Source organism: Mauremys mutica, chromosome 20 (assembly GCF_020497125.1).
Source record: "Mauremys mutica isolate MM-2020 ecotype Southern chromosome 20, ASM2049712v1, whole genome shotgun sequence".
In the NCBI taxonomy this organism is placed as follows: Eukaryota; Metazoa; Chordata; order Testudines; family Geoemydidae; genus Mauremys; species Mauremys mutica.
Window position 1 is genome coordinate 17,817,370 of NC_059091.1, and position 17,580 is coordinate 17,834,949.

Sequence of the window (17,580 nt, forward strand, 5' to 3'; positions counted from 1 at the left end):
CCTCTTCCACATCCTCAAATGACCCTTTCTGGTGGATGGGCGCAGTATTGATGGAGGGCCAGACATGCAGTGGATGGACATTTGCCTAGCTGCACTGAAGGAAGTGGAGCTGCCCTGATTTACACCAGCTGAGGATCTCACCTGGGGTGTCTAGAACACGCCACACCCTGTTTTAGTGCAGTCGCTCACTTTAGAGAGGGGATGCTCAGGGATTTGCACACAGTACAAAGGTGCATTCATTTCCTACCTACCAGCCCCACAAACCCAGCCTGGGAGCTGGGAGTCAAGCTGGGATCTTTCTGGCTTGTTCTTCCGCATTATCAGTGGGGTGAGGAGTGTAGATGTCTGATGGGGGCAACTCAACTACACCACTTGGGGCAGCTTAGTGTCATTGGGGATGGGAAAGATTCCAGGTGGACATTCAGCTCCCAGGCAGGGTGAACCGGGAAATCTAGGTTCAAGTCAGACCTGGGGTGAGCCGGACAAGCACATGGAAGCCACATCCCAGCTCCCCTTCGGGATGGGCGCTGCACGTACTGTTTGGAAGTTCCGTAGCCTTCAGGATTCATGGCTGCAGAAATAGCCACCACCAGGGCTGGGAATCCATAGCCGAACAGGTACATGAATCTCTTCTTGAACTGGCTGGCGCTGGTGTAATTCACGACCTTCAGGTTCCTGACAGTGAGGAAGAGGTGCAGCCCCTCCAGGAACATCCAGCTGAAGCAGGCCAGGAAGAGGTAGTGTAGGAAGCCAGCAGTAACAGCACAGACCACCTGAGGACAGGATGAGACAGAGCTCTGGGACACTGCTTCCGGGAAGGGAATTACTGAATTTGGAGGTGGGGCGACTTTTGTGAGGATCACATAGGACTTTTTATTAAAACATCTCTCTAGTTATGACGCTCTCCCAGAGACAATGCATTCTTCAGTCTACAGGGGCTTGTCTAAGGGCAAGTTGGCTGTCCTTTTCAATCATTCAGAGTCCAGCTCGGTCCTGATCTCCACTCAGAAAAGAGTTGGATACTGTAAGGAATCCTAGGAAAGGAAACAGGGATATAAAAAAGTTCCCAGTCCTCATAATAGGGAGAGACCTGGAGGGTGTAGGTTCTCTTCTCTATATCTGCTTCATGGTATAGGTGTCTTGCATCTGCCCATCTGTGTAGGGGCAGAGAGGACAGGCAGGGGACTGTGACCCTGGAAATTGGGGTTCCTTTGTCTGAATGATAAAGGGAGGAGCCCACAAGGAAAAGGGAAGGACTGGTTTCACCCATAGAGATTTCTTTTGGAGGGGAGTAAATAATTATTTCTGCAGGACTAAAGAGCATGGAATAAATGTTACCGTCCAGCTGAGGGTATAAAAAGGTGCTGGGGTGATGGGAGCTGTAGAAATGCTGACAGAGGATCTGGACACGGCTCAATTTTCAACCAAGAATAAAAGTGGATAACAGACCCGAATGCCAGTGCGGGTCACTGCGGTGAGGAAGAGCAGGTGGGCCAGGAAGAGGCAGAGGCAGAGCTGCAGGTGGAGGGAGGTGCTGACGTTGCGGATGGAGCGGCACAGGAGGAAGGTGAGGATGGCGAGCAGGAGGCACAGCAGGGAGAGGGTCAGTCCCACGTGGGTGACGATGGTCAGTGTGTAACTCTCCTATAACACAGCAAAGGGAGACTCACCAGTAAGCCCTGGGACACTATATAGTAAATAAAGGGAAGTAAGGACACCCTGGGGAATTACAGACCAGTCATCTTAACTTCTGTCCCGGGAAAGATAATGGAGCACATAATTAAGCAACCAATTTACAAACACCTACAAGATAATAGGTGATAAATAACAGTCAGCATGGATTTGTCAAGAACAAATCGTGCCAAGCCAGCCTAATAGGTTTCTTTGACAGGGTAACAAGCCTTGTGGATGTGGAGAGAAGCGGTAGATGTGGTATATATTGACTTTAGTCAGGGCTAGTCTACACAGGACATGTGACCATGTCACATGATACTGGAATCCATCTTAAATCTGGTACTTTCTCATTTAGAAGAAGGGGTGGGGACACAGAGAGATAAAGGATTCCCGCCTTGTGCCAAAGCTAAGGGAGGTGGAGCAGAACAAGGGGGGGGGTCTCAGTCAGCTTTTCACCTAAGATGCCTGCTGGAACTAACCAGGGGAAAGGACTGGCCCCAGACTAGGAAGGAGTCTAGTCTTGTGAAAGAAGCTTATTGGAACATCTCTGAGGGTGAGATTTTACCTGTAAACAGTTTCTTACTGTACTAGGCTTAGATTTACATGTTTTGTTTTAATTTGCTTGGTAACTTACTTTGTTCTGTCTGTTATGACTTGGAACCACTTCAATCCTACTTTTTATACTTAATAAAATCACTTTTGTTTATTGCTAAACTCACAGTAAGTGATTCATACCTGGGGGAGCGAACAGCTGTGCATACCTCTCTATCAGTGTTATAGAGGGCGGACAATTTATGAGTTTACCCTGTATAAGCTTTATACAGAGTAAAACGGATTTATTTGGGATTTGGATCCCATTGGGAACTGGGTGCTGGAAATAGGTGACCTGCTGAGTGGTTTTCAGTTAAAGCCTGCAGCTTTGGGGGTGTGGTTCAGACCCTGAGTCTGTGTTGCAGCTGGTTAGCATGTCTGACTCAACAAGGCAGGGTTCTGCAGTCCCAAGCTGGCAGGGAAAATGGTCTCAGAGGTAATCTCAGCAATTCAGATGACAATCCCAAGGGGGTCTCTGTGACCGAACCTGCCACAGCATGGCACCAGCGCATTCAGCTCTGTAAATATGGCCCCTACCTAAGGACACTGCAGTATGTGCAGAGTATGTGGGAGCCTACCTGCTGTCTTGGACGTTGGATGAAGCTGCTGCTTGGGGAGGCCAGCTCCCCAGCCCACCTCTTCTGCCTGTGGCCCCGCCCGTACTCCATCCCTGCTCTGCCCCAGGCCCCGCCCCCACTCTGGCCAGGCACCACCCCTCCCCACTCTCTTCCTCCTCTCTTCCCTCCCCATCCCTGCTCACCTCCTTCCAGCCAAATCCCTGAACCCAAATGAAGCAAATGACATTAGAAAGAAATTGCAGAAGAGTAGGGGGGGGGTCAAAAGAAAATGGAGCATGTTTTCCACTGCATGCCAGAAGGTGAAGACATGCAGAAGGTACCTAATTAAAAGCACTAAATTTAGGAATAAAAAATGTCAGTCACAGGTATTTTGATATACCCTGAAGTTTGTCAGAGATTTATTTGCAAAAACTTTATAGTAAGGGCATCAGCTGTCCTGCTGAATACAACATTAAATATTATGGAATACGTGATGCAGCTCTTCTTTGTTTTACATTTTCTTAATCAGTATTTCTAAGCTGATTTTATATTTTAAATGTACTCTTAAGCCTTCATAAAGTAACCCTTCCAGATTACTACATATTTAACTCACTGAAACAAAGACATTATTTTAAATGAATCAGTCACAGAGGTTTAGTGTGTTCATAACAATGTTCATTGCTTTTAGAAAAAGGGAACACTAATTTACTTTGTGTGATCTACATAACAACAGACATGTTTGTGAAATTTCATCAACTTTAAAAAATATGTTTCCAAAGATTTTAGGCATAACAAAGGATTTTATATCTTACTAAGGTACTGATTTTGCTGGAGGGTTCCCTTAAAACTAGTTCATCAAATCGTAAGAAGTAAAGAAAGTGAAACTCATTTGTCCAGCTATCTGGAAGGAAAGGGGTGTTGTCCCTTTAAGGGCTAGCCTCTCTTCAGTGGGGGAGGAGGTGAAGGAAGAAAGGGATGGACAGAAAGGACAGGAAGACTTTGGAAGCAAGTTTTTTGTATTATAGTAATTCAAATTAAAATGTGTATTGTAGATAAGAGTGGTCTTTTGAAGGATTTATTTAAACTCTATGTCTGTAGATCCAAGCATTTAGAGCTAAAGATGAATACTCAGGCCTGGTCTACACTAGGCGTTTAAATCGGTTTTAGGAGCCTAAAACCGATTTAACGCCACAACCGTCCACACTAGGAGGCACCTTATATCGATTTTAATGGCTCTTTAAATCGGTTTCTGTACTCCTGCCCGACGAGAGGAGTAGCGCTAATATCGGTATTAACATATCGGAATAGGGTTAGTGTGGCCGCAATCGACGGTATTGGCCTCCGGGAGCTATCCCACAGTGCACCACTGACCGCTCTGGACAGCATTCTCAACTCGGATGCACTGGCCAGGTAGACAGGAAAAGCCCCGCGAACTTTTGAAATTCATTTCCTGCTTCCCCAGCGTGGAGAGCTCATCATCACAGGTGACCACGCACAGCTCATCAGCACAGTTAACAATGCAGTCTCCTGAGAATCGAAAAAGAGCCCCAGCATGGACCGCTCGGGAGGTAATGGATCTGATCGCTATATGGGGAGAGGATTCAGTGCTAACAGAACTGCGTTCCAAAAGACGAAATGAAAAAGTATTTGAAAGAATTTCTAAGTCTATGACGGATAAAGGCCACAGCAGGGACTCCGTGCAGTGCAGAGTGAAAGTTAAGGAGCTCAGACAAGCCTACCAGAAAACCAAAGAAGCAAACGGAAGGTCCGGGGCAGGTCGAAAAACATGCCGCTTCTATGCTGAGCTGCATGCAATTTTAGGGGGCTGCGCCACAAGTACCCCACCCCTGACCGTGGATTCCGAGGTGGGGGTTGTAATCTCTGCCATGTCAGACGGGGAAGATGAAGATGAAGAAGAGGAGGAAGACCTCGCAGAGAGCACACAGCACTCCGTGACCCCCAGCAGCCAGGAGCTTTTTATCACCCTGACGGAATTACCCTGCTCCCAGCCCTCACAAGCAACTATTCCAGAGAATGACGCCATGGAAGGGAGCTCTGGTGAGTGTACCTTTGCAAATAGCAAACAGTGTTTTTTAAGCAAGCCTTTTTTAATGATTGATTTGCCCTGAGGACTTGGGACGCATTCGCAGACAGTATAGTTACTTAGAAAAGTTTGTTAACATGTCCGGGGATTGAGAGGAAATCCTCCAGGGACATCTCGATGAAGCGCTCCTGTAGGTACTCCAGAAGCCTTTGCAGAAGGTTTCTGGGCAAAGCATCCTTGTTCCGCCCACCATGGTAGGACACTTTACCATGCCATGCATGTAGCAAGTAATCAGGTATCATTGCGTGGCAAAGCATAGCGGCGTATGGTCCCGGTGACTGCTGGCATTCAAGAAGCATGCGCTCTTTATCTTGTTCTGTTATCCTCAGCAAAGTGATATCGTTCAGGATAACCTGGTTAGAAATCAGGAATTTAAGTAAGGGGGGGTGGCCATTTTTCTACTGGGTTCGTGGAATGCAGCAGCTTAAAAAAAACACTTTCCTGCACGTAGCGAAGCGGGGGGAGGGGAGGAGTGAAATGCCGATGATCTTTTCTGTTTGGTCACCGGCGAGGCGATCTTCCCCAAGCTACCGGACAAGCAGTGGGTGGGGGGGAGGGGGAAGGTTGTTGATTAGCAGGGAGCTAGCGTGGTATTAGCCATGCGTTGGGGGGGGAGGGGTAAATCACTGAGACAGTGGCTTACCATGGCCGCATGCAAGCTGAATCCTGATGCCTGGACCTGTGTCTGAGATCTGTAACCCAAGAGTTGCAAGCAGGCACTATTAAGATGAAAAATGCGACCTTGTAGGGAAATCACATGTGCTATGTAAGGTGAATAGTGCTTTTCACTGTGAAAGAGTATAGCCATTGTTCTGTAAAATGTATCTTTCTAAATATTTATCTCCCTCATGCAGCTGCAAATATTTCAAGCGTCCCTCCTCCATCCCAAAGGCTAGCACAGATAAGGCGGAGGAAAAAGAAGACGCGAGATGAGATGTTCTCGGATATTATGGAAGTTACACGCAATGAAAGAGCTCATCTGAATGAGTGGAAGGACGTGGTTTCAAATTACAGGAAAGAGGCCAGTGAACGTGAGGACAGGAGGGATGAACGTGAGGACAGGAGGGACAACCGAGATGAGAGGTGGCGGCAGGAAGACCGGCAGGAAAATCAGCGGTGGCGGCAGGAAGATCAGCGGTGGCGGGATGCAACTCTGGGGCTGCTGCGTGATCAAACTGACATGCTCCGGCGTCTTGTGGAGCTTCAGGAACGGCAGCAGGATCACAGAGTGCCGCTGCAGCCCCTGTATAACCACCCTCCCCCCTCACCATGTTCCTTAGCCTCCTCACCCAGACGTGTAAGAACGCGTGGGGGGAGGCTCCGTGCACCCGCCCACTCCACCCCCGTGGACAGCCCAACCAGAAGGATGTCGTTACTCTGAATTTTATTTTTTTAATGGCCTTCTCCATCCCTCCTTTCCTCCTCCCAAAGCACACCCTTACTTCTCTCCCTCTTTTTATAATGAATCAATAAAGAATTCATGCTTTTTAAATGAGTGACTTTATTTGCATAAGTAAGCTGTACTCGAAGGGGGAGGGGGAGTTTCTTACAGGGACTGAGTCAATCAAGGGGGTTGGGTGTTCATCAACAAACACAGCAGTCACACTGTACCCTGGCCATTGATGAAGCTCGTTTTCAAAGCTTCTCTGATGCGCACCGCTTCCTGGTGTGCTCTTCTAATCTCCCTGGTGTCTGGCTGCGCGTAATCAGCGGCCAGGTGATTTGCCTCAGCCTCCCACCCCGCCATAAAGGTCTCCCCCTTACTCTCACAGAGATTGTGGAGAATACAGCAAGCAGCAATAACATAGGGGACATTGGTTTGGCTGAGGTCTGAGCGAGTCAGTAATGTGCGCCAGCGCGCCTTTAAACGGCCAAATGCACATTCCACCACCATTCTGCACTTGCTCAGCCTGTAATTGAACAGATCCTGACCACTGTCCAGGCTGCCTGTGTATGGCTTCATGAGCCATGGCATCAAGGGGTAGGCTGGGTCCCCCAGGATAACGACAGGCATTTCAACATCCCCAACTGTTATTTTCTGGTCTGGGAAGTAAGTCCCTTGTTGCAGCCGTTTAAACAGAGTAGTGCTTCTGAATACGCGAGCGTCATGAACCCTCCCTGGCCATCCCGCGTGGATGTTTGTGAAACGTCCCTTGTGATCCACCAGTGCTTGCAGCACCATTGAAAAGTACCCCTTCCGGTTTACGTACTGGGTGCCCTGGTGCTGCGGTGCCAAGATAGGGATATGGGTTCCATCTATCGCCCCCCCACAGTTAGGGAATCCCATTGCAGCAAAGCCATCCACTATGGCCTGCACGTTTCCCAGAGTCACAACCTTTCGTAGCAGCAGCTTAGTGATTGCTTTGGCTACTTGCATCACAGCAGCCCCCACAGTAGATTTTCCAACTCCAAATTGATTCCCGACTGACCGGTAGCTGTCTGGCGTTGCAAGCTTCCACAGGGCTATCGCCACTCGCTTCTCTACTGTGAGGGCTGCTCTCATCTTGGTATTATGGCGTTTCAGGGCAGGGGCAAGCAAGTCACAAAGTTCCATGAAAGTGCCCTTACGCATGCGAAAGTTTCGCAGCCACTGGGAATCGTCCCACACCTGCAACACAATGCGGTCCCACCAGTCAGTGCTTGTTTCCCGGGCCCAAAATCGGCGTTCAATGGATAGAATCTGCCCCATTACCATCAGGATCTCCAAAGCGCCGGGGCCCGCGGTTTGAGATAATTCTGTGTCCACGTCCTCATCACTGTCATCGCCGCGCTGCCGTATCCGCCTCTTACTCGCCTCGGTTCGAAGGTCCTGGTTCAGCATATACTGCACGAGAGTGCGCGAGGTGTTTAAAACATCCACGATTGCGGTATGGAGCTGAGCAGGGTCCATGCTTGCTGTGCTATGGCGTCTGCACGGTTCACCAAGCAAAAAAGGCGCGAAACGGTTGTCTGCCGCTGTCAGGGAGGGAGGGAGGGGTGAGGCTGTACCCAGAACCACCCGCGAAAATGATTTTTGCCCCATCAGGCACTGGGATCTCAACCCGGAAATGCCAAGGGGCGGGGGAGGCTGCGGGAACTATGGGATAGCTACGGGATAGCTACCCACAGTGCAACGCTCCAGAAATCGACGCTAGCCTCGGACCATGGACGCACACCACCGATTTAATGTGTTTAGTGTGGCCGCGCACACTCGATTTTATAAAATCTGTTTTACAAAACCGGTTTATGCAAATTCGGAATAGTCCCGTAGTGTAGACGTACCCTCAGATTGTGGATCAAAAAACCTATGCAAGGATTTTTTAGAGATGTGATTTTATAATCTTCAGCAATCTGCTAAGGAAATATTTTTAAAGCAAATTTTAAACTACAGTCCTGTAGACTGACATATTCTGAGTAAATATTACAGTAATGCACAACTGATTTTGTCAGTAAATTCAGAACCTGATAGCATATACCTAACCTAGGGGTTGGCAAATGCCTGTTCAATGGCTTCATTACCACTTGAATGGCTCTTTAACGGTTTCAATGTTGTGCTAATATGTCTGGCAGGCTGGAGACTTTTTCACTTTTAAGTATCAGAGGGGTAGCCGTGTTAGTCTGGTTCTGTAGAAGTAGCAAAGAATCCTGTGGCACCTTATAGACTAACAGACATTTTGCAGCATGAGCTTTCGTGGGTGAATACGATGCATCCGAAGAAGTGGGTATTCACCCACGAAAGCTCATGCTGCAAAAGGTCTGTTAGTCTATAAGGTGCCACAGGATTCTTTGCTACTTTCACTTTTAAGTTACTAAATCCCCTCCAGAGTGAGAGTCACCTGGCTGCAGCAGCTAGCTGTGGGAGCCTGCAGGAAGAGTAAGAACAGGGATAGGAAGAGGTGGGGCGGACACTGAGACCCAGTGGTGCCCCAAATTTTCAGGTGCCCTACGCAGCTACATATACCTAAGGACGGCTATGAGTGGATCACAAGCTAAATTTGAGCCAACAGTGTAACTCTGTTGCAAAAAAAGCAAACATCATTCTGGTATTAGTAGGATTATTGTAAGCAAGACAGGAGAAGTAATTCTTCGCTCTACTCCATGCTGATTAGGCCTCAACTGGAAAATTGTGTCCAGTTCTGGGAGCCACATTTCAGGAAAGATGTGGACAAATAGGAGAAAGTCCAGAGAAAAGCAACAAAAATGATTAAAGGTCTAGAAAACATGAAAGAAGATTGAAAAAAATTGGGTTTGTTTAGTCTGAAGAAGAGAAGACTGAGTGGGGACATGAGAACAGTTCTCAAATACATAAAAGGTTGTTACAAGGAGGAGAGAGAAAAATTGTTCTTCTTAACCTCTGAGGATAGAACAAGAAGCAATGGACTTAAATTGCAGCAAGGGCAGTTTAGGTTGGACATTAGGAAAAAAATTCCTAACTGTCAGAGTGGTTAAGTTCTGGAATAAATTCCCTTGGGAGGTTGTGGAATCTCCATCATTGGCGACTTTAAGAGCAGGTTGGACAAACATCTGTCAGGGATGGTCTAGATAATACTTAGTCCTGCCATGAGTGCAGGGCACTGGACTGAATGACCTCTCAAGGTCCCTTCCAGTTCTATGATTCTATGGAATATGGGTGACCATTTATAATATTATGGATACCAATATTACACAATTGCAATGAATCTTACAAGATATGCCCCAGTATCAGTAGAAAAGTTATGATTTGCTAAGTATGATAATCTTGTTTATATGTATGCATCGTCTTTGCATTGTGAGTTATAAATGTGTGATATATCTGTGCAGTGTTTCTGGGTGGCACCCCCAGACAGATTGGCATCAGCATTATCTAGTCTGTTTGATGGCCCATCAAGGGTAATCAGCTATACCAGCATTTCTCAAACTGGGTTTGCAAGGGCATTCCACAGGGTCTGCAGGCCCCGCTGGCCAAGTCCTCCACCTCCCTCCCAGTGCCTTCTGCATGCTGTTTGGCGGCTTGCAGGAAGTGCTGGGAGAGGGAGGGGGTGGAGGTGCTCGGGGGAGGGGGAAGAGAGAGGCAGGGAAGAGGAGGAGCAGGGGTGGAGCTGGGGCAGGAAAAGGTGGGGAGGGGTCTTGGGGAAATGGATGGAATGGGCGTGGGGCCTAGGGCTGAGCCAGGGGCTTGGGGGTCTGCGAAAAATTTTAAATTAAAATGAGCAGGGGCAGCTCTAGCTTTTTTGCCACCCCAAGCATGGGAGGCGGGCTGCCTTCGGCGGTGTGCCTGCGGAAGGTCCGCCGGTCCCGTTGCTTCGGGGTACCCACCGCCGAATTGCCGCTGAATCCACGGGACTGGCGGACCTCCCACAGGTGTGCCGCCAAAGGCTGCCTGACTGCCGCCCTCACAGGGACCACCAAGCCGCTCCCTGCGGCTTGCCGCCCCAGGCACCCACTTACAGCGCTGATTCCTGGAGCCACCATTGAAAATGAGGTCCTCAGGTCACTAAAATTTGAGAAATGCTGAACTCTACAATGAACACATTGAGAGAAGCCAGGGGCTATGCCTATGAGTCAGCAGGACATGTAGGGACTATGCCCATGTGCTGTGAGCTTGTGTTTGGGACAGAGCAAGTACAAGCCACATGGGAAAGGATATAAAAAGGCAGCTGCATCACCTCCATTTTGCCTTCAATGCTGCTTCTCACATCTGGAGTAATTTCTCTACAAACTGAAGCTTTAAACAAAGGTCTGATAGACACAGCTAAGCTGTAGGTATGTTCCAGAGGGACTTTACAAGCCAGCAAACTCGCCAAGGCTGCTAAGAACCTGATATATGGACCTTGAAGCCATATGTATCGGATTGCTTTGATCATTTAACAGCTCTCTTCTCTTTCTTTTCTTTTCATTTATAATACAACCTTTAGTTTTAGATACAAAGCAGGGGTCGGCAATCTTTCAGAAGTGGTATGCCAAATCTTCATTTATTCAGTCTAATTTAAGGTTTTGTGTGCCAGTAATACATTTTAACATTTTTAGAGGGTCTCTCTCTATAAGTCTAGAAGTATCTCAGGCTGGCAGCAGGCTGAGCAGGGCTGGGAGCCGAGACCTCAGCTAGCAAGGGGCCTGTGGCCCGAACCCCAGACAGTCAGTGGGCTGAGCGGGGTGGTGGACAGGACCCCAGACTGGCAGCGGATCACCCGCTGCCGGTCTGGGGTTCTGACGGAGTCCTGGCCACCAGCCCTGCTCAGCCCACTGCCGGCAGGGGGTTCCATTCACCCAGGTCGGCAGCATGCTGAGCAGGACCAGGGTCCGAGACCGCGGCTGGCAAGGGGCCGGCAGCCAGAACCCCAGATTGTCAGCAGGCTGAGCGGAGTGGCGGACAAAACCCCAGACCGGCAGTGGCTCAACCGCTGATGGTCTAGGGTTCTGCCGGCTCCTGGCAGCCGGGGTCCCAGCCACTGGCCCCGCTCAGCCCGCTGCCAGCAGGGGGTTGTGTTCACCCAGGCTGGCAGCAGGCTGAGCGGGGCCAGGGGCAGAGATCCCGGCTGGCAAGGAGCTGGCGGCCAGAACCCCAGACCGGCAGCGGGCTGAGCGGGTCAGCCGCTGGCTCCTGCCAGCCGGGGTCTTGGACGCTGGCCCCGCTCAGACTGCTCCTGGCCGGGGGTTCCGTTCACCCAGGCCGGCAGTGGGCTGAGTGGGGCCAGCGGCCAGAATCCCGGCTGGCAGCAGCATGCCAGTAAAAATTGGCTCGCGTGCCGCCTTTGGCACGCATGCCGCAGGTTGCCATCCCCTGTACTAAAGGACTGGTTGGCAGTGTGTATTTTGGGTAAGATCCAAACTAATATTGCCCTGGCAATGTGGCTGCCCCTTTGGGAATCAGAAGACCATTTTGTTAAGTGACTAGAGTTTTAAGTAACTTCTCACTTTACTGGACCTCTCTGCTGATTGGGAGCCAGAGACTGGAATGCAATCAAGGGGGCTGTGTGAGTTCTTTTTTTCAGCTTCTCGATAACCAGTGTGGGGGATCCAAGGCACAGACTGACTGGTTGGTGATTCTAACTACAGTGTTAACCACCAGTTCAGGGGGAATCTGCTCTCCTTTTTGCAGCCTGCCCTGACCTTGGCATTGTTAGTGTGGGCTACTCTAGGCACCTCAGATCACAACCCCAGCCCGGCCCCCTTGATCCTGACCCATCCTGTATGGCCACAGATTATACCCTGACATTCCGACTCAGCGTTCATTCAGCAAAATTCCCACTGATTTTGCTCAAATCAGGAGCTCAGAGTTCAGCCCTTTGATCTGAGTCTGACAATGAGATACCTCCACTCCGGTGTGACCCATAAGGAGTGCGAAGCTGGAGAGATGGTCACAGCTGCAGATGGTGTGAGTGCTGTTCGTGTGGAGAATGGTGCAGCCATCCTCAGCCCAGGTGCCTTTCCCAGCGATGAATTTCCAGTGAACGCAGCGAGTCTCTTCCTCCTCTTTCTTTGCCTGGAAAGAAAAACACCCCATCATCATCCTCACTGGATCCTGGGGAGAACGCTGTTTTTTTTATCACACATCTCTAATAGATCATCATAAACCTGAAATCACCAACGGCTTCATGGCTCTCATTGTGCTGCACGTAACAGTCATTTGGGACTTCCCACTGGCAGTGGAAATACAAGTGAGATCCTTCAGCTCCAATAGCACAAGCCCCCGATCCCAGAGCTAAAGTGGTAATTCCCTTAACTCTGAGCACTGTAGGGTCTATGACACACAATTTGAGCCATTAAAAGGCATTCACACACCCACCCACAAATACCCACATGCACTCTAGCGAGTTCATCACTTTATCAAAGAAGGCACCATCTCATGCTGTTTCCCTGAACTCTGCTATCTATGGGGCAGAGGTCCCCAAACTGTGGGGTGCACCACCCTAGGGGGACATAGAGGAACCTTCTGAGGGACACAACAAGTCCTGGGTCAGCCTCAAAGGGGGGCAGAGAGGGAGCACCACCCAGCCCCTACCCACTCTGAGCTCTGCTCTGGTCCCACCAGTAGCCGCATCCCCTACTTCCAGCCCCAGGCCTGGCACCATCCCCAACCTCAGCATGGCTCCACTCCCAGCGCCAGCCCCTTGCGGCTCCACTCCCGGCACAGGGCCCAGCTGATGGGTAGCGGGGGGAGAGCTGGGAGCAGAGCCACACCTGGCCATGAGTTCGGCTGATGGCCCCCACTGCAGCTCGGCTGCTTCTCCACTCCCACCCCCAGCCTCAGCCCCCAGCCATGGCTCTGGCCTTGCTCCCCAACCCAGTCATTTCCCCCTGCCCCTGAGCCGCGGCCCTGCTCCCAGCCGCATTTCAGAGGGAGGGGCCTGGATAGCGGTAAGCAGGGGGGGCGCGACCCTCAAAAGTTTGGGAACCACTGCTACAGGGAGTTGCCTTCCAGTTGTTCCTGCTCTAAGGGATGAGCCAGGCACAGTTGTTACTCCAGAGCATTTTACATGATGAGTCATAACCCAGTCGGGCCTGGTATGAACCCTATGTAACGTCCTCCACCAAAACAGCCCCCGTGTCAGGGCTGAAGAAGATCCCTCTCTTTCTCAGATAACTGTTTCTCAGTCCAGAAAGGCAACAGAACTCAAATGCCCTGCAGGAGACGCACCTTTTAACTGACCAGATGGAGCCCCGGGCACAGAGCAAAGTAAAAGGATCGACACTCACCTGTCTATGGCGCAGGGTGAAGTTCACAGGTTTGGAGATGTTCATGAGGCTCCCGTTGCCAACAGCCCCACTCACCACCCTGGAATTCAGGTGAAAATTCCTCAATTTCTCATCAGCCGTTAGATCTCCCTCGTTGAGAAATCTCTTGTTAATGATGGAGCCCAGGGTGGAGTAAGAAATAAAAGCAACAGCCCAGGAATCTGAAAACATGAAATGATGCCTCATCATAGAGACAGGGACACTGAGACAAAGAAAGAGCAAGCCAGGTGCCAAAGGTCACAGCGAGTCTGGGGCAGAGCTGGGAAAAGAACCCAGGAGTCCTGGCTAGCAGTTTGAGCTTTAACCACTGGAGTATGTTGCCTCCTCCCTCTTCTTCCACAGAAGCCCTTCTGTGCTGGAAACATCCAGAGTGCTCTATGCGAGTGTGATTCTTGAAGTGCACTAACATACATTAAAGCACACTAGGGAACCTTTAGTGCACACTAGTAGGGTCTATGCAGACCAATTAATGCACAGTATGGTAGTGCTCTTTAGAAATCATATCCCCACACTGCACATTATCCAGCTAGGTAGACAGTCGTAGGTGAAAGACACCGAGGTGAAGCCATAGTTTTTCTTGGTTAGGAGAGGCAGAGGGGTTGGCTAGTGAGGAGTTTTCCCTGGTGATAAAGAATTAAGAACCAGTCCCAGTCAGGTCATACTGGCCTGCAAATTGGAGTAAAACTGTTAAATATTATCCTGGTTCCATTCCCGGAAGACATGTACGTCAACCGGGGGCCTAGCTGGGCTCATCATCAGGACGTCATGTGTTGGGCCAACGGATCTCTGATCTTTCCATTCTCTGGACCAATTCACATGCCTGTCAAAGCTTCTCTCTTCTCCATGCCCCTCCCCCAATTCCTTGGTTTTCATGCTGAGGGACAACCAGGAATGAAGGGCTCCACACAGCTCAACGGCCTGAGAAACACTGGCTCAGCCAACAAGGTCCACACTAGTGTCAGGATAACAGAGGTGAGCGAACCAGCCTGGGGCGAGGGGAAGGGGAGAACTAGGGCTGGGGTTTGGTGTCTAGCTGCAGGGGCGAGTGCCTGGGAAGCACCAGGATGGTACCTTCTGTCGCTGCTCTGGTGACCGTATCGCAGTGAATGTCCATTGCCTGCTCCTGAGCTCTCAGCGTGAAGACCTTATCACAGGGACCTGCAGCCAGCTCAACATGGAGCGTCTCGATAGCTGGGGAGGGAAATGGCAAAGCCTCTTGCTGCAAGGGCAAGGCAGGTTTGGAGCTCCACTCTCTCTGAATCCCACCAGCCCCTCCCCTTTCTCCTCACCTCCATTTCTCTGTGTTTCCCTGAGCCCCTCTGGCTGACCTATGATCCATCATCACTGTGTCCCCATGAAAATGCCACTGTGCCAAGAGGCAGAAGGCAACTGTGCCTCCCCAAACAGCCTGGCTTGGCCCCACCCATGCTCCGCCCCCAGGCCTCCTCCTGCCTGCTTCCAGTTCCCTTCCCGCCTTTCCGTGGCTGAGAAGCTGGGGCAGGCAGGCTGGGGCTGGTGCTCACAAGGGGCCGCATCACACCGCCTGCTCATCCACCCAGCACTGGGGTTGGCTTGAGGATGATCCAGCTGACCTGTGTTCCAGGGCTCGGGGCGCTTCTGCTGTGTTGCCCGCCTAGCACTCCAGGGCTGGGGTAGCGCAGGGTGGAGGGATGGGTTTCTCTGGGCTCCAGCGGAAGAGACAGGGTGAAAGAGGAGGGGTGGGGCCATGGGCAGAGAAGGAGGGGCCGGGGGCTATTCTCTCCTGATGGCTAGCCTCTCAATGGCTCGTTCACCTGCCACCCAGGGCTGGGTTATAAAACCGAGAGAGGGGCAGCGAGGATGCAGTGGTGTTCTGTACTGAGAACAGTATAACCCCCTAACTCACAGCCACCACAAAGCAATATGGGAGCCTTCCATCCTCCTCACCCATAGACTCTGTTGTCACAGTCTGGGACGTATTCTTCGGAGACCTCAAAGCAGCTGTCAATGCAGCTAGTTCCACACTCTGCAGGAGGAACGTCACGGCAGAGGCCACCTCCCCCTCGTTCTCCTTCCCACCAGCACTGAGGATGGAGCTATTCAGGAAGGAACCAAAGGGACGAGCAACATCCTGGGATTGTGAAAGAAAACATCCTGAGAAGGAGGGAGGATTTCAGTGGTTCATGAGACACATTCTTCACTCCCAGGGGAACAATGACCCTCTTAGGAACATACAGGTTCATAGTGACCTTCCCCACTCAGCAGGACTGCAGCATTCTCGAAGAGGGAGCCCTTTACAGAGCGGGTGAGTCTACTGAGGCTTGCTCAAGACTCCACAGTAAGCTGAAGCCAAGGTCAGGCTAACACTCTGTGTCATTCACTCCTCATCCCTGGCCCCTTCAGTGTAGGTGGCAGAGAACATTGCAGCAAATCAGCCAGCATCTAGGTCCTCTCCGTGTTGCCCCCGGAAGCAATTTGGATCTTCCTAGGACCATTAGGGACAGAACCCAGATCCCCTGCCACTTCAGCTAGAGAGCATGCACATGCGCGCACACACCCCTGTTCTGAAAAGCAGCTACAGTTCCCCCCAAAGTGAGACTGCTATTCCTGTGCTCAGGGCATTTGCCCATAGAGCGCCCACACCCGTAGGGGCAGAACCTCTGACCTTCAGCGATACTGCTCTGTCCCCTGCACACATGGTCTCCAAATTCACCAAGGTTGAATTCACAAAGGAGCAAAATTCACTGTTGTTGCCCTGCAGAGCAAACAGAGGAAATGGGTTATTTCTGCAAGCATGGAAACGCCACCCAAAATTAAGGTTAATGGTTCTGCAGAGTGATCTTGCTTTGACCTATGACTGGCTGGCCGTCCCACTGGAATGCCCACAGATTAAGACATGTTAAGGCTAAGTGTGGTGAAGCCCACAGACACGCTGATATTTCACATAGTATTGAAGCTTTCATGCATATTAATGAATTTCTCCTTCCTTTCCTCATGGGGATTTGTAAGGATTATTTTGCTCCTTCTACAAATGGGGAACTGATGCATAGAGTGACTGAGCAAATTGCCCAAAGTCACACAGTGAGTCTGGGGCAGAGATGGGAACCGGACTCTGACTTCCTGTATCTCTGGCTGATGCCTTAACTGCAGAACTCTGATGTACAGTGGGGTGTCATACACCATGATACGGTCGAGTTTTCAAAAGCACTTTGTGTTGGACTGATTCTGCTCCCACTGAAGTCAATGGTAAACCCTGGATAGACAGAGAATCCTCAGGCTCAAAGGCTCAAAGTTTTCTGTGTGCTCTTTGTGAAAACCCTCAAAAACCCAAATAAACCCCTTCCATGTACCTGCAGAAAGACATCTTTGCACCTCTTCAACTGCTCTTTTATCTGTGGAGTCTCAGTCTGACATTGAAAGGTAACATCTAGCAACAGAAAGAGAAGCAGGACAATTACATCAGGTCAACATCTGCAGGGCTAAAGTTTTCAAAAGTGTCTCATGATTTGAGACCCCTTAAAAGGGCCCTGATTTTCAAACATGCTGAGCAGTCACCCTCTGACAATCAGCCCCCTTTAAGGTCTCAGGTTAGGCAACCAAAATCACAAGGCAATTTTGAAAATCTTGGCCTAAGTGACACACCTAAGGCCACACACAAAGGGACTCTAGGATAGAGCTGGGAATAGAAGCTTGATCACTTGAGTCCTAGCCTAGCATTTTAGCCACAAGGGACGTCCTTTCTTCCTACCACAATACAAAGTTGATGATCTACTGAAACCCAGCAGGTGTTTTCTCCCTTTAACGCCATTGATCCCTTAAGCCCTGTCTATCTGACAACTTTCAACTGAGTCTGTAATCAGTTAGCAATACATTTGGCCCTGAAAGCCTGGTGTGTGTCCACACATCACCTGGTTAATACTCACTTAAGCTTTGTCTGTGTATCTCATTGATCAGTGTGTGTTATGTGTCCTCTAGGGGCTG

The 17,580-nt window shown here is 50.2% G+C and overlaps 1 protein-coding gene across 1 annotated transcript in view; it reads right to left on the reverse strand.

The window, feature by feature from the left end:
* The window catches only part of LOC123353662 (adhesion G protein-coupled receptor E3-like), a 31,069-nt gene that overhangs the window by 7,084 nt on the left and 6,405 nt on the right, over positions 1-17,580 (reverse strand). Inside the window, exons 4-11 of the mRNA XM_044994962.1 lie at positions 16,950-17,026; positions 16,265-16,354; positions 15,547-15,730; positions 14,692-14,811; positions 13,582-13,781; positions 12,197-12,367; positions 1,450-1,644; positions 538-773 (exon numbers count right to left, since the gene is read on the reverse strand). Of these exons, the coding sequence (XP_044850897.1) occupies positions 538-773; positions 1,450-1,644; positions 12,197-12,367; positions 13,582-13,781; positions 14,692-14,811; positions 15,547-15,730; positions 16,265-16,354; positions 16,950-17,026 (1,273 nt within the window). The remainder of the gene's footprint in view (positions 1-537; positions 774-1,449; positions 1,645-12,196; positions 12,368-13,581; positions 13,782-14,691; positions 14,812-15,546; positions 15,731-16,264; positions 16,355-16,949; positions 17,027-17,580) is intronic.